The 15994-nt window shown below is 41.8% G+C and overlaps 1 protein-coding gene across 4 annotated transcripts in view; it reads right to left on the bottom strand.

Annotated features, from left to right (window-relative positions):
- Nucleotides 1-15994, bottom strand: part of TIGAR (TP53 induced glycolysis regulatory phosphatase) — a 40836-nt gene extending 24842 nt beyond the window's left edge. For 3 of the 4 annotated variants that reach the window (XM_044996962.1, XM_044996975.1, XR_006574875.1), the window contains exons 1-4: nucleotides 15855-15994; nucleotides 9980-10017; nucleotides 4323-4444; nucleotides 331-408 (exon numbers count right to left, since the gene is read on the bottom strand). In XM_044996962.1, the coding sequence (XP_044852897.1) occupies nucleotides 331-408; nucleotides 4323-4444; nucleotides 9980-10017; nucleotides 15855-15886 (270 nt within the window). In that variant the 5' untranslated portion in view covers nucleotides 15887-15994. The remainder of the gene's footprint in view (nucleotides 1-330; nucleotides 409-4322; nucleotides 4445-9979; nucleotides 10018-15854) is intronic. The other variant, XM_044996953.1, reaches the window with a different exon arrangement.

Here is a 15994-nt window from a genome sequence, read left to right as displayed (position 1 = left end):
TAGTTAAACTCATACAAGAGGTACAATTATGCATTTGTGTGGACAAAAATAATAAAGATTAATCAGGTAAGTAAAAGAGTCTGCAGGTGATTATAAAAGTTAGACTTAAAGTCAAATTCTGCCTAGTATGACTGCAGAAAGCACTGAAGCAAATGAAAGCCTTAGTATACCTAATGACAGAAATACAACTTTCATAACTATAAAGGATGAATTACCAAGCTATCTAAGCATTCAGATCAATGAGAAATTTAAAATATTTGTATCGTAAGTAGTAAGCTACATTTACAAATTATTCAATTTAAAGACAGGAACTAGTAACTTGGCACTTACCCTCTCTCGAAGTCTTGCATCATACTGTATTACAATATCTTTGCAAAACTTATTCTTTCCTATAATTGTGGATGCAGTCTGAAAAAAATCAATGTACAACATCATATAAAACCACCATTTTTGGATGTTAAAATGTTCCTCGGGGGGGGGGGGAAGGGCAATTAATTGTCAGGAAGGAGGTGGTTAAGTGATTTAGACAGGTTCCGCCATACAGCAGTAGATGCTTATAATACTAAGGGCTGGTCTACACTGGCGGGGAGGGGTCGATGTAAGATACGCAACTTATAGCTGAAGTTGACGTGACTTACCTCCTGTCCTCACGGTGCAGGGATCAACGGCCGCGGCTCTCCCGTCGACTCTGCTTCCGCCTCTCGCCCTGGTGGAGTTCCAGAGTCGACGGGAGCGCTTTCTCGGATCGATTTATTGCGTCTAGACGAGATGCGATAAATCGATCCCCGATAGATCGATTGCTAACCGTCGATCTGGTGGGTAGTGTGGACGTACCCAAAGTTGTGATGTACCAAGCAAAGCAAACATTATACATGACCTAACCAATATATTAAGATTGCAAACTTAAGCACTCAGAAGTTAAAAAAATGCCTGAATTAAGGCTGCCTCTGCATCTGCATTATGATATAGTCTTTAATTACATTATTGCATTTTTTCCCATGGGACCCCCTCTTCATTCAGTGCATAATATGGACAGTGTTCAATGATAAAACAATATTGAACAGTTGCTTATTAGTGTTCAATATGTGGCCCATGCCTTATTTACTGCACATTATTCATGCTCTGGTCTGAAGACAGAATTATTAATTTCCTCATGGGCTTTTCCATGGCACTCATCTCTACAGTACTTGAATACTTCACAAACATTTATTTTAACAAAACCTGCAAGATGAGGGGGTAGTTTTATCCCCATTTTTACCACTGAATTCAGTTGCAGCTGAGAGTGATCAGTACTCCAGAAAATCAGATCCAAGACCCTCAATTCAGGAGACGAGGAATACGCAATTAGCAATCACCAACAAAAAGTTTGTCTTAAATGATTTGATTAGCATCACATAGGTACTTTGTGGCAGAAGTAGAGATGAAATCCAATTCTCTAGGACAGTATTCAACTACTAGGATCATGAGACACTCTTCTCTTCCAGAAATCCCATGCCTCATTCAGGACACACCTTCTAATCAGGCTATCCTGCATCGTGCACCAAATGAGGTGGGGTTCTGTGGAATACACAGTATGTGATTATGTAATTAAAGACTGTATCATAATGCACATGCACAAGGGAGACAGATTAGGGTTGCAAAGGAAGCCTTAATTCTGGCATTTCCTAATTTTTTGAGTGTTTGACTTTAGCACTATGAGTATAAAAGAATATTTAACATTAGTTTCCTAGGTTTTTAAAAACAAACAAACGGAAAAAAAAAATTCCATCATGTGGCATACTGACATCTACATTATTCATCAGCAGGGTTGGAACCTTAAGACCCACCACACAGACTGCTGCCACCTGAGCTAACTGTGTAACTGACAGTAGTACGTTGTCATCCACTGTGTGGACCGGCCCTAGGGGGTATAAGACACACTGTCAGTGTGTTTCACAGATAACTGTTGGCAGCAGAGAAATGGAGAGACTCAAGAATGTTGGGTTTAATTTCAGATTCAGATAGGTAATGTGCTCTAGTGGACACAGACTTCTGCCTGTTGCCTCCAATTCATACCTGCCTCTTTCTCATCCCTGTCTCCTTGTCCTAATCCCCTCCTCCACTTCCGGGCTCACTTTCCAATTCTCAATCTTTCCCCCACCACTCCCAGCCTGGCCCAGTTCTTCCCTTGTACCCAGGTCCTTTGTCAGATGTCTCCCATCTCCCTGCACATGTTCCTCCCCCTCCCCATTGACTAGTTCCTAATCCCAGCCTCAGCCCATCCAGTTTTACTCCCATCCATCAACCAGCTTTCAGTCCTAACCTTCCATTTCCAGTTCCTCTTCCAGTCTGTCCCTCCTCTTCCCCACTGGCTCAATCCTTGCCTCCCCCTCCTTCATAGTCCCAAATTTCTCTCTCTGGCCCCCCTTCAATTCCAGTCTTACAAGACTTCTTGTCCCAATCTACTTTTTCCCTCCTCGATGAGCTGGCTTTTGTCTTCTTCGCATTTAAATCAGACTGCTTCCTCCTCCATGCTGCCTGGGTGCCAGCAAGTTGGGAGAGAGGGCACTGAAAACAGGTTCCCTGCTTTCACTTCCTGTGTCTGGCCCCACCATGGCCTGCCACAGCTCAGAGCAGTCATTGCAGGGAAAGTCCAGCTTTGCCCCTGTAGCCCTAAGGCTGGAGCATGTTCATTACTGCATAGAGATGGCACATGTGCATCTGTCACAGGCTTATAACTTGGCCAAATTTGGGCAGATTTTCACTAGGATGGCCATAGGTTCACCCTGACATAAAGGCCACCTCCTGCTAAATTTCAAAGGATAGGAGTGCTAGAGCTCCACAAAGAGGTCATCAGAATCCCCCGACACACACACACACACACACACACACAGACAAAAAAAAATATTTGTCCCAGACTTGTGAAGCAACCAGGTATTAAAGTTAAGCTTGTTAGACTAAAAAGGTCCCCCCTTCTGTTCCTTCTCAAATAGGTACTAATGTATATTAGTCTATTACCAGTCACTTGGGAATTCAATCCATTCTCCACAATTCTCAAAGATACCTGGCAGTGGTTTGGATACTTAGAGCCCTGCACAGACAAAAAATTTATATCCACAGATGCAGATATCCATGGATATAAATCGGTATCCACAGAGCTCTATGGGCTTTACCGGGAACCACAGTGGTAAAAGCAGCAGCAGCATGTCAGGCCACCGCTCCCAGGAGCCAGCACCCTGTGTTGGCAGCTCCTCCAGTGTGACTGTACCACCCCTCAGCCCTGCCCACTGGGGCAGGCACCAGGCTCACTGACAGCTGTCCCTACTTATGCTAGTGTGTGCAAGCAGCTCGCATGCTCCCAGACAGGAGTCCCTTCCATGCAGAGGTCTGAGTCTCCTATCTGGGAGTGTGCGAGCCATTTGCACACATTAGCATGACCATGGACAGCTGCCAACGCGGGGTGCTGGCTCCTGGAAGCAGCGGCCCGATGTGCTGCTGCTTTTGCTGCTGAGATTCCTGGTACAGCCCTGCAGCTCCGTGAATACTGACTTATATCTGTGGATATAAATTTTGTATCTGTCCAGGGAGCTATAGATACTATCTCTAATAAATCCATTAGAGAGTGAAAAATTGAATCTTGTTGTGTCCTACTGTCTTAATACCTTCAAATTATCTAGGTACTGTATATTTTGTAACCTTCTCTTTTCTGCTTCTAACGTCTCCTCTTTCACCATTTTGTTACTGGGTTGAATATCCTTTATCAATAATATATAGTAAAGATGGAAGTGTCACTATTAAGCTAAAAAACTGATGTAGTTTTTAAATGTAAGCCACTTCTTAGAGTATTTTTCAGAATTAGGAAAAAAAGATCTTAGAAGTTCCTACATAGTGACAGTTGTTGCCCCTGGACTTTTTGCTTATGGTGTCTCTCAGTTAATTAAAAACATAATGAGTTACTATTGGCAATGTCAACTGTTGGTCGTCTTATAAAGAAATTTTCCTTAAACATCCACCATCATCACAACCAGATTCTCTTGAGTTCTTATCACCACTATCTGAGAGGAACTTATGTAGCAGCATTCCATGGTTATGTATATTGAAAAAAATACACTAGGCCCCTAATGTACAACATGCACGGAAGATGCAAGTCATGGCTGATGTATGTTAACTCAGTAGATTCTTTTAAGCTTCATTCATTCTATGGAGAAGAGCTCATCTTCTACATAAAAGATTTTAGTTCCAAACTTACCCCCTCCTTCAAAATTGCCACTGCATTATTTTGCCTCAGCACCCCAAAATACTGAGATTTAGATTTACTTTCAATTGCCTAAAAAAGTACTTGCCTGCTTCGCTCGAAGGAGGTCACTTGAGAAGACATGAGTAAACTTTACATTACTGAGAAATATACCAGCAGCATCTGCTTGTCTGAAACCAGTTGCAGAAAGGGGCTCATCCACACCTTGTCCTGAAAAATAAAATTTTCCCAATTTAACATTTGAATTTTAATTAATTTATTATTAATTATATGTAATGCAGTAGCATTCAGCGAATCCATTCAGGATCGGAGTGCCATGCAAACATGAATACAATCCCTGTCCCATTTCCCTTTACTGTGAAACTCAGAATTCAATCATCATGCAAACTAAATGGGAAAGAACAATAGTAATAACTCTAGGAACACACTGAATGATTATTGGTACAGTATTTAAATTACAAAACAAAAAAGTTAGCGTACATATATCAAAGTAAAAAACATATATGCAGAAGCTTGATTTTTCAAGAGTGACTAGCGAATTTGAGTCCCTTGGCATCCATAATCGGTAGCTATTTTAAAAAGTTTAGGCCAGAATGTTCTCAAGACAAAGCCAAGATAGTTTGATTTGATTCCCCCCCCGACACACACCATTAAAAAAAGATTATTCAAAATTCTGTTTTCCTGTGTGTATTCTGTAAATACATTATACTTTCCCTGCTGTCTCCCACTCTTCTGACACCAGAAATCCCTCTTGAGGAAGAGCAGAAGTAAGAAGAGTTTCCATATCTGAGGAAGGTAGCCAATAGGTGTGTTAAGATGACCAGAATGATCTAAGGGGGGAATTTATGATGCGATGGGGAGTGGCATTTCCAACAACCCCAAGCCTCATCTCCTTCTCCCCGGTCCACACTCTTACCTGAAAATGGCATTTGGGGTCCAGAGGCCAGGGTATGTGTCTTTTCTGTCAGATCAGAATAAGTGGAAAACAATGCTGCAGAGGTGGTTCTCGCACAAAAGAAATCCACCAAGATTGCATCCTCTACGCCTTCAGTGGCAACACAGACAATAGGACCACAAGAGATTGCAATTTGGTTTCTAAATATCTGTATGCCTGTATTTGGCCAAGTGAGAGCTTATGATTTTCATTTTTTTTTGCAATTTTGATAATTATCAATTTTTATTTTAATTTTTAAAGTTGTAGTAAGTTAAGTGGGAGTAGGATGGGGACAGGATGGTGCTGACAGCGGGGCTGCAGGGGGCTCTCTGTGCAGCCAAGGGGCTCAGACATCAAGGTGTAAGGTGCCAAGACTGCAGTCTCCTCCACACAACAGAGCAGACCCTCACCCCACCCCCAACCAGGGCTGCAAGGAGTAGGACAAGACCCTGGCTGAAGGAGAGACCACCTAACTGCTGAACGGTTCCTGTCCAGGGACAGCTCCTGCACTCCTGGCTGGTGAGTGAGTGGGGCCATGACAGTGGAGCTGCAAAGGGCTCTCCACATGGCCGGTGACACCAGATCCCTACAGGTGCAAGGGGCAGGTGGAGGCTGTGGTCCTTGCCTGGTGGAGCAGACACACCCCCAGCCAGGGGCATGAGGGGGAGACCACAACACTACTGAATGGCTCAGTCCTTGGGCAGGAGCCATTCAGCAGCGGGGTGGCCTTCCCCGCAGCCAAGAGCTCTTCCTCCTCCTCACAGCCCTGGCTAGGGGTCTCTGCTCTGCCCCGCCAGGACCATAGCCTTCCTCACACCTTGTGCCTGCAGGGATCAGTGTCACTGGCCCTGCCACAGCACAGGGAGCCCTCTGCAATCCTGCTGTCACGATCCCGCTCTCTTGCTCCTGTGACAGCAGGGCTGCAGTGGGCTCCCTGCACTGCAGCAGGGCCAGTAACACCAGATTCCTGCAGGCACAAGATATGTGCCCCAACTACTGCCAATGGAATTTTTCCCCATCAATTTCAGTGTCAGCTAAAACGGATGTTTACCAACCTCCATCTATTTAAAGTGAACCTTGCAAAGCCTAGTTATGGCCACAGCTGTAGGTTTTAAATATTAGAAGATTCTCTTTAGTTGCATGTGGGAAGGGGACCAAATAACAAAGTGGTAATATCCAGTATCCAATTTAAAAACTAGTGAACAGTAAAAAGAGGTAGTCTAAACAGCAACATCCAGATGTGGCTGGAGACAATCAATGTGCTATTAGATAGTGCCTCAGCTGGTATGCTGTTTCTTTTCCATCAAATACACCTCTACCCCGATATAACGCTGTCCTCAGGAGCCAAAAAAATCTTACCACGTTATATCGAACTTGCTTTGAACCACCGGAGCACGCAGCCCCGCCCCCCGGAGCACTGCTTTACTGCGTTATATCCGAATTGGTGTTATATCGGGTCGCGTTATATCGGGGTAGAGGTGTATCTATGAAAGTCATCTTATCAGCAAATTTTTGTGAGCAACTTAAGATAAAGTTCTTACTAAGAATATGAATCTGAAGAACAGTCACAATTATATTTATATTATATACCACAAGATATGTTACAGGAACTTCACAGTTGCAAAGTAAAACATTCAGAAATAAAGAAATGCTAGAATTAAGGTTGCCAGCACAAGCCTAATTCAGCTCCCCTTATATGCATGCATTATTATAGTATGTGATCGTGAACTTACTCTATTTTTTCCACCAACCCCTTCCTCCGAGTGCACAGAATGAACAGTGCTCACTTACTAAGCAGCTGTAGAATAGCTTGTTTTATACTCATTGGTCAACATATAGTTCTATGCGAAATTTACTCTACACTATTCAAACCCTTCTCTGAATATAAAATTATTCATTTCCTCATGGGTTTGTCTACAATTATCATTTCTCATTTTTAAGTGTTTCACAAACAGTTTATTTTCACAACACTCCTGTGAGGCAACAGGGTATTATATCCCCATTTTACAGATGTGGAGCCAAAGCACAGAGATTAAGATCAAAAGTATCCACTAATTTTGGGTGTCCAATATAAGATGCCTAGGGCCTGGTTTTTCAGAGTTACCACCATTATATAGTTCTTTGTGCGCTCAAAGTGCAACTTCCATTGAATTCAGTTGCAACTGTGAGTGCTCAACACTTCTAAAAATCAGACCTCAGGGTCTCAGGTTGTGTTTCTGACTATCTGAATGCACAAAGTTAGTGGCCACTGCTGAAAAGTTTGGTTTAGGTGACTTATCTAGCATCACGTAAGAACTCTGACCAGAGACAGGATCCCCTTCTCCAGGATAGCATGCAACTGCCTTAGCCGTAAAACCATCCTCTCTCTTTCTGCAATTGCCCTCCTCATTCACTATACACCTTCCATCTTGTGCAACAAACAGCCTCCCTCACTACACAACCTTTATTCAACATCCCCGACCCTATAGTTCCTTGCCTAGCCAGTCCCAGTATTCACCCCTCTGGGCTCCTCATCCTAGTCCCAGTCTCTCCCTCTAAGCTCCAAATCCTAGTCTCAGTCTTCTCCAGCCCAGCTCCCATTTCTCACCACCCTTCTCATCCGAGTCTCTCTCCTCGCTCAGTAATCCCAGTCTTCCTAACTGCCTCTCCCCCCAAATCTCATCTCGGAATGTCAGTCATTTCCCCCCTCCCAGGCTTCTTACCTCAATCTACTCTCTCCACCAATACATCCCTTGCACTGTCTGGATCTAGCTGTTTCCGCTTTCCAATCAGGCTACTTCCTCCTTCACTGTGCCTGAATGCCTACGGGTGAAGCACCCAGCACAAGAGTTTTCCTGCTCTGAGTGCCTGGCACCAAAGCAGTCAGAAGCAGCAACTACAGGGAGTCTTGCTCAGCCCATGCAGCCTTGGGCTGCAGTATGCTCAGTACAGTTAGAATATTCAAAGACAGTAGCTGCCAAGCTAACAAGTCTCTGAGCACGCGCAAACTGATTTTTTCACAAAAGCTCATAACTTGGTGCTGCCATGGGGCAAAAAAACCCTCCTAACTTTGGCAAATAGGCACATCCCTGGCAAAATTCGATTTTCTTACCAAATTTCAAGCCCCTTGCACCAAAGCATGGAGGTAAGAGAGCTTCTCAGCAAACAGTCATAAGAATTTTTAATATAAGCAAAACAATGCTTTCCCCTCCTCAATTTTCTGATGAACGGTATAGTCATATCTCCAGAAACTCTTAAAACAAATTAGCCTGAGACAGACACCTAGCATGGAAAATTTCAGCATGAATGGCTGAAGTCTGGCAAAGTTATAAGCAACTGAGTTACAAGCAACTCTTATGATGGGAAGCGCTGGGCATCCTTAGATACCCTTGCTACCAGCTCTGCCTATAATCACATTACTATTATTCTAAAGCAGAATGTTTAAGTAGAAAAAAAACCCAATGTAGTCTCTTCATGACTCAATTAAAAAGAAATGAACACATTACCTAATGTCCTGGAAGTTACCATCTCTATTACAGTCTTAAACAGACATTTTGGAGGTATATGAACTCTATTGAACTCTGATAGTTCAAAGTTGGTATAAGTTATCAAGGCACAATCCCAACCCAAAAGATAGGTCCCTTACCATACACAATCCTAACCCAAAAGATAGGTCTCTTACCATACACATTATTTGGTATAAACAAACAAACTGATAAGTTAACTTGGATGTAGTGATCAGGTTTGACTGATTTAAATCACTAATTTAAATCTGAGTTTATTCATGATTTAAAACGAGCACAAAACCTTGACTTAAATCAAGGATTTTAATCTTGTTTTGCATTTGTAGTTTATTTTCCTAAGGTTGATTCTCACTGATTAGCAACCATTAGAACATGTTGATTTGCAACTCAGTATAGTCTTTATACTAATTTTAGTACTTTTTGCCAACCAGGAGGATACTTAAATAAATGTATATAGATACATTGTAATTACATGGCTTAAAATAAATTTAATTTTTACATTCATTTTATTATGCTGGAAAATAGTGAATGACATTTACTAGATGATTCATTCTTTTTTAACACCTGATTTGCCTCAACCTGCATTTGGGTGCAAATTAGAATTCAATTAAAAATGCATTAAAACAGGTTTTTGTTTTAGTTAAACCACTGGATACATATATAATAAGTTGATCAAAACATGTTTTGCATTTGAAACTAAATGATTTTATTAAACAAAGGACTTATTATCTATAGTTAGTGAATTGAACTGATTGTTTCTGATCAGGATGCCCTTTAAAACTCTAGAACAAGGAGAGCTCATCCTCTCACACCTCATTTTTATTCATAGACTGGGAGAGAAAAACAAGCTTTTCTGCTTTTTTCAAACCCCCCAAAAGTTTCTCAGCTTTGAAAGAACCAATAAGTAATTGAACTGAAATAAAATAAGAAAATATTCTCACTGCACCTGCAACAGAGACTACTACTGTTACAGATGCTTAAACAGTTACTTCCACTAGTTCAGTGGTTTGACTTCCATTAAAACTTGGGCTTCAAACATATACTGCTTGTATTTTTTTTAAATTTAGTATATATTAAAATTGTTTAAATTACGCTTAGGCCTTGTCATAATATTGTCATAATTTCAAATAGGCTTATTTTTAAAAAGAAACATGTACTTAATTTAAATATTTAATTTTTTTAAGTATCCGTTTTTATCCATCCTGATATTGATAAGATTTCAGTTAACCATAGGCTGCCCTCTTGCAGAGGTATATGTAATTATTTAATCTCTAACCATCTAATGGTCATAGCAGGATTGACACTAACCTTGAAGTATCTTGTCTTTGTTGTATCTTGTTTCTCCACTGAAAGATAGAAATATTTCAGACAAAGAAGAACAACCTTGTCTAAAAATAGTGTTAGTCAAAATTTAAAAACATTTGGATAGTAGATGTAAACACCGCATCAGCTCAGTACTATAATAAGGGGACCACATTGCTGTAAAGCACAATATCCTTTTCAGTAAGATGTGCTTAAAACTCTCACAGTAGCACTTCAGAAACTTTTTAAAATAATTAGTTCCAATTACTCCTTCAGTGTTCATTAAGAATAAGCTTCTTTGGAATCAAGGTAAATGTAGTTGCTTAATTTCATAGTTAACTCAGCACTATTTAGTTATCTATTAAAACATTATCTACATTTTAGTTTCCTCCTATCTCCATCCTAAAATAGCGATTTTATGGAAAATGCACACCACTGCATTTTTTTTCCAATCAGATGCCTATATTTTGAAAATGAGCCTACACAAAAAATAATAAAATTAAAAGTATGAAAACCAAAGAAGGAAAATAATGTAGGGGTACAAAAAGTGGAGGGACAGAAATAGGATTAAAGAAAGGAAAATAAAAGGACTTGTCTACACATGAAAATTAATCCAGAATAAGGTAGGTTGTGAATCTGAAGCAAGTGTGTGGATGCTCTTATTCCAAGTCCTAAAATATCATCAACAACACTTTCCTGATAGTGGAGCAGAAGGAATCCTGCTTTGATCACTTAAATATATACTAGAAAATGCTTTTGAGTATTTTATGGGTAATCTTGTTTTGGCAGAGGGACAGATTAAGTCTTTCCATTCTCTTAATTCTATATTTTTACTTAGATCACTGGATGTTTTTTAAAATAAAGAGATGGGTACAAATAAAGCCCTCCCCTCCAGACACCACCACTTAAGCATATTGACTTCAATGGACCCATCACATGAGTAAAATGACACATGCCTCATCATTTGTAGGATTAAAGCCAAAGAAAATGCTGACTTTCCAAACAAAGAACTATTGTCAATGCTATAACAGGTTCTCAAAATGATCTGGACAGATGGTTGGTCACATAAGGCTGGCTATTTCTCCTCAATAAATTGCACATAAATACTTTCCACATAAAAAAAAAACTGCTGAAATTGCCACAGAGTGTATGCGATTCTAAAAAGGAGGGCATCTGATTCACAAGACAATCATTCTAATAAAATATAGTCAATACTACAAGACAGTGAGAACCCCCCACAACAGCACATACAATAAGACTGCCAAGTAGACAGCGAGGATGGGATTTTCAAACATGCTCAAAATCAACCTAAATCTGTTCCCATTGAAGTCCATGGGAGCAAAGTCAGACCAATGCAGAGTACTTTTGAAAATTCCACCATAATATTTCAGATTTTCTAAAGAGAACAGTGGTTTCAATCTGGTGTATTTTCCTACTGACCAAAAAGGGAAGACTGCAGCTGGATCACCAAATCAGTGGATTTACATTTTTAAAGGAAAAACAGGAATAATTCAAACCAGAGGAAAATAATTAAAATCCACATTTGGGTTGCATTGTGCAAGCATATTATGCAAAGTAAACAAAAATTACTTTCCCCCCAGTATTTACAAATATTTTGTTTGACAATAGCCTTTTAACATCTGAATCAGGGGTATGGAGGTGAAATTTGATTTTGATTTCTCCACACACACATGCCCACACAAGACAGTACACTATTCATATTATACAGAAGTCTGTTCACAGAGATCCACTGTGACTGAAAGAAAAAGCTAGCGCTATATGTTCTGAAGAAGTCAATGATGTCAGTGCTTGTTTTAACATTCCACAGTACTATCTTATTACTAAATGAACTCTCCACCACTGCCAAGTCAGAGTATTTTTGGCAAGAGGTAGGTCTTATGACCAACCAAGCTGGTCTATAAATAGCCTTAACTAGCCTCACGTGCAACAGTGCCCATTATGCAACATCAAAAATCATTGATATAATCAGTCTTTATCTTAATGGGTTACCAAAACACAGAAGAATAATTTCAAATGTTTAGTTCTAACAGAATATTTATCAGATGCAAAATTATTAAAGTATTTCCCAGAATGTTACCACAGAGGTGTCACAAAATGTATTATAACAAAGAATTATGTTAGGTTTAATTCCAAAACAGTTATGTGAATGCTATATGAAACCACTGCATGTCATCTTTCTGTATCACAACATTTTATTCTTGATATGCTGTAAATACAGAAAGGCAGACATCTGCATTTCAGTCCCTTCTGAAGCAACTTTTGTTAAGTTTTAAGTCCTGAATAAAACAGAAGTTATCAGGAAAAGCTCAAAAACATAACTCTTTAGAATTATAAAATAATGTACATTTGATTCAATCAGAGTAGTTTGTAAAGGAAAGAACCCCCTCCCCTCCCCGCCCCCCCCCAAAAAGGATGTCAAAATTGCTAAAACTTATGCAAACTTTAGCAAAGTGCTAGAGAAGATAACATCTTTAAACAGGCATTCTGTCCTTAATGCATGTATTTTTTCTTACTTTTGGCCTGGAGTTTAGGGGTTAGCTAATAACCGCACCTAAGTTTGCGTAGATGGAAGGATTATTATAGACTTATTACATTTTAAATGCCTACTATATTTGTTAAAGTTCAAGACTTAATGAAGGAGTTAGAGACATATATACAATATGTTCAATTTTATGGTAATTAGACATACTCAGACCCCAGCAAGTCGCCAATGCCATCTTCAACTGGGCAAAGTTTGGGCACAGGTGCTCTAGCCATAAATTAATTTTAAGAACAAAAAAGTCTCAATTAGGAGATAAAAGGTGTCTCTCAGAATACAGTGTAAGAGAGAGAGACCCAATGATAATCATTTCACTGCTATGTCGCTATATTGTTACCTTATAGTTGGAGAATAAAAGCTCTCTATTGGGGTTTGAAAAATGTTCATTTTGTCATTATCTGATTTAAGTGCCTCTCAGTGTAAGCTTCACATTTCTTAAATAATGCACTTTCCCAGGTATTTAGAAAGGAAAAAACATGGAGAAGGGAATTACCTATATGCTTCTCTGAAGATATAGTTTACTTAGAATCCTACCCCTGAAGCACAAGACAGCTGGAAACTTCCCTAGCACTCAAACATGTTTAGACTTTATGGGGATTAATAGTTATATCTCATGAACAGATGAAACGTCATTATCTTCAAAGTCAGAGATTATAAGGCCAGAAGGGATCACTGTGATCATCAAGCCTCACCTCCTGTATAACAAGGCCAAAGGACTTCCCTGAATTAATTCCTATTTGAAAACATTCCCTTCAGTTCACTGGTGAGTAGGATGTAAAAAGCTTCCTAATAACTGTATGACAACTACCAGAAGCTGTAAAGTAATTTTTCACATCCCACCTCTAACAGTGGGAAGGTAAGAATCCACCCAAATACCTCAGTATTGCACGTGCCCATATTTGAGCTTTGCACAAAGTGTAACAAGCAACAGTACAAGAAATACCACACTTTCAATTCCTTAATAGTTGTCCCTACCAAAGACAGAAGCAGCACTGTAACTGTTAAGGTCAGAAATAGAAATTGCCTCCAAAAAATATTAAGATAAGAATATCAAGTGATTCAAAAAGTCCCTAAAATAATTAACTAACGAGTTTTAATTTTTGATAGGCAGGGGTAGTTGGCCTAACATCGTTACTAGCTCGCTCACATTTAGGTCAGCATGAAGGATCTTCTGCCCACCCTTCAGCACAAAGTTACTGAAAGTAGTAACATGTTCTTGGGAGCATTCCATTGAATAATGGATGTGACACTACAGAAACAGCAAGAATCAAGATTCCAAAATTTTGCTTATCCACAAAAGAAGAAGCTCCAATCAGTGTTTATTAAATATAGAGAAATCATTTGAGGACAGAAATTAAATAAAAGTACCACTTTATAGTACAAAAGGAGACTTCAAAGTTATCTTGATCCCCAGCCAGAAAAGAAATTCTGTATAGTCTCCTCTGAAGAAATCAACCATTTTGAATTCCCTCCTCAGAGAGTGGTGGAGAAAGAAAGGGGCAAAGTGTTTGGACATTAGCTGAAATGTAAAGAAATGAGCAGATTGCCAGATTCAGGGTCAGGCACCCTTAGGGCACAGAAGCATGGACTTTGTGTTTCCGGCACTTTCCAGGAGTCCACTGAGATGGTACAAAATTGTCATTGAACATTATCAAATGTTTATTTCCTGTAAATAAAGGGGGGGGAAGGGGGAAAGAATGGGTAAATCCAATGGTATCTTAAACAGTGTGCATGCATCCAAAGCTATTATGTCTGGGAATCTTTGTAACGGGTAACTACGATGCTAACAACTACTACTGCAGAAACTAATGGATGAGGGAACATCCACTCACACTAGTGAGGCAAAGCTAACACCTAAACAAGGTGCGACTCAGGATACATCTACACTACAAGTGCTAGAGTGGCACAGGTGGGAATTCCTGGGGGAATTCTGCACCACTACATAATTTTGCAGAAATTAAGGTTGTGCATGCAGAATTTCCTCTTCCCCTCCACCCAAAAAAAAAAAAAATGGGCTGCAGAGATGCCAGATGTCCCTCCCTATACCTGGCAGAGCCCAGCACACAAATAGAAAACAAGGGGGGGGGGTGAGCCTGGAGGGTTCCCAGCACACCCTGAAGAAAGGAGGCAGCGGTGCACAGGAAACCCAGTGCAAGCCTGGGACCCAGCATCAGGCAGTTTCTTCCTCTGGATATTTGGGCTCTGTAGAGGAGGATGTGTGAATGTCTTGGGGGGAGGGCACAGCTGGCACCTGGGGAGTAGGGAGTGAGAGTATCTGGGCTGGGAGGGGCCACGGCTGGGGAGAGTCTGGGCCAGGGAAGGCCCCAGGGTTGGGCTCTGTAGGGAGAGGACTGAGAAACAGGAACTGGGTTATCATAAGGGTTTCTTCAACTCTTTACTCCCAGGGGAAACTTTGTGTGTGTCTGTATTGTTGCAGACATACTTGCTGACAGGTATTTTGAAATAAATTACCAAAATAATTTAAACCCATGTGATTATATAGTGTTATTTTGACAAAATTTGCAAAATTTCAAAATATTCTGCACAGAATTCTTAAATTTTTCAGCACAGAATTCCCCCAGGAGTGTGGGAAGGGGGTTTTCTGTAGGTAGGTTAACAGACAAATTCTTCCATTGACCTAGCTGCACCTATACCAGGGGTCCGGTTGTCCCGATTTTATAGGGACAGTCCCGATTTTGGGGGCTTTTTCTTATATAGGCTCCTATTACCCCCAGCCCCATCCCGAGTTTTCACACTTGCTGTCTGGTCACCCTAAAGGTCTTTCACAGCCCTGCCGAGAGATGCAGCGGGAGCGACGTATTAGGTGCTGAACAAGCCTCCGTTTCCATCCCCACAGCCAGTCACACACCCTGTGACTCCCAGCCCTGCTCTGCCGACTCAAACGCTCCGTCGCCTCCTGCCGGGAGGCCGCAGCGCGGCGTTGGCGAGGGACGGAGGGAGAGGCCGGAAGCTCCCTTCTGGCAGGGCGCTGCAGGCAGCCCAGCCAGGAGCCCCGCCAGACGCCGGCCAGCGGGACGCAGCGGCGAGGGGCGGGGGCGGTTCATGGCCAGACTCGGGGCCTGAGGCCCCCAACCCCCGCTACGGGCCCGGGCCCCTTCTCCCCCCACAGCCCGCGCCCGCACCGCAGCGTGTCCCCCGGGGCCCCAGCGCGCGGGGGGGGGTGAGCCGAGCAGCCGCCCTGCCATGGGGACGGTGGCGCGGCGCCTCCAGGGTCCGAGCCGGAGCCCTGGGACCTGCCTCGCACCGCCGGGTGGGGGGGCGGTTGGGGTCCGGGCTCGCGCCCCGCCCCCCTCCACTCACTGCCGAACGATGGTCAAAGCGAACCGGACCATGATGCGGTGAGGAAACAGCCTCCGCGCGCTCCCTCCAACCGGCTTCTTGCCCCCGCCTCCTTACACTGCGACGCCCACCCCTCGCTCGCCTATTGGCAATCATGCTGC

This window comes from Mauremys mutica, chromosome 1, assembly GCF_020497125.1.
Source record: "Mauremys mutica isolate MM-2020 ecotype Southern chromosome 1, ASM2049712v1, whole genome shotgun sequence".
Taxonomy (NCBI): Eukaryota; Metazoa; Chordata; order Testudines; family Geoemydidae; genus Mauremys; species Mauremys mutica.
This window is presented reverse-complemented; position numbering and strand designations above follow the sequence as displayed.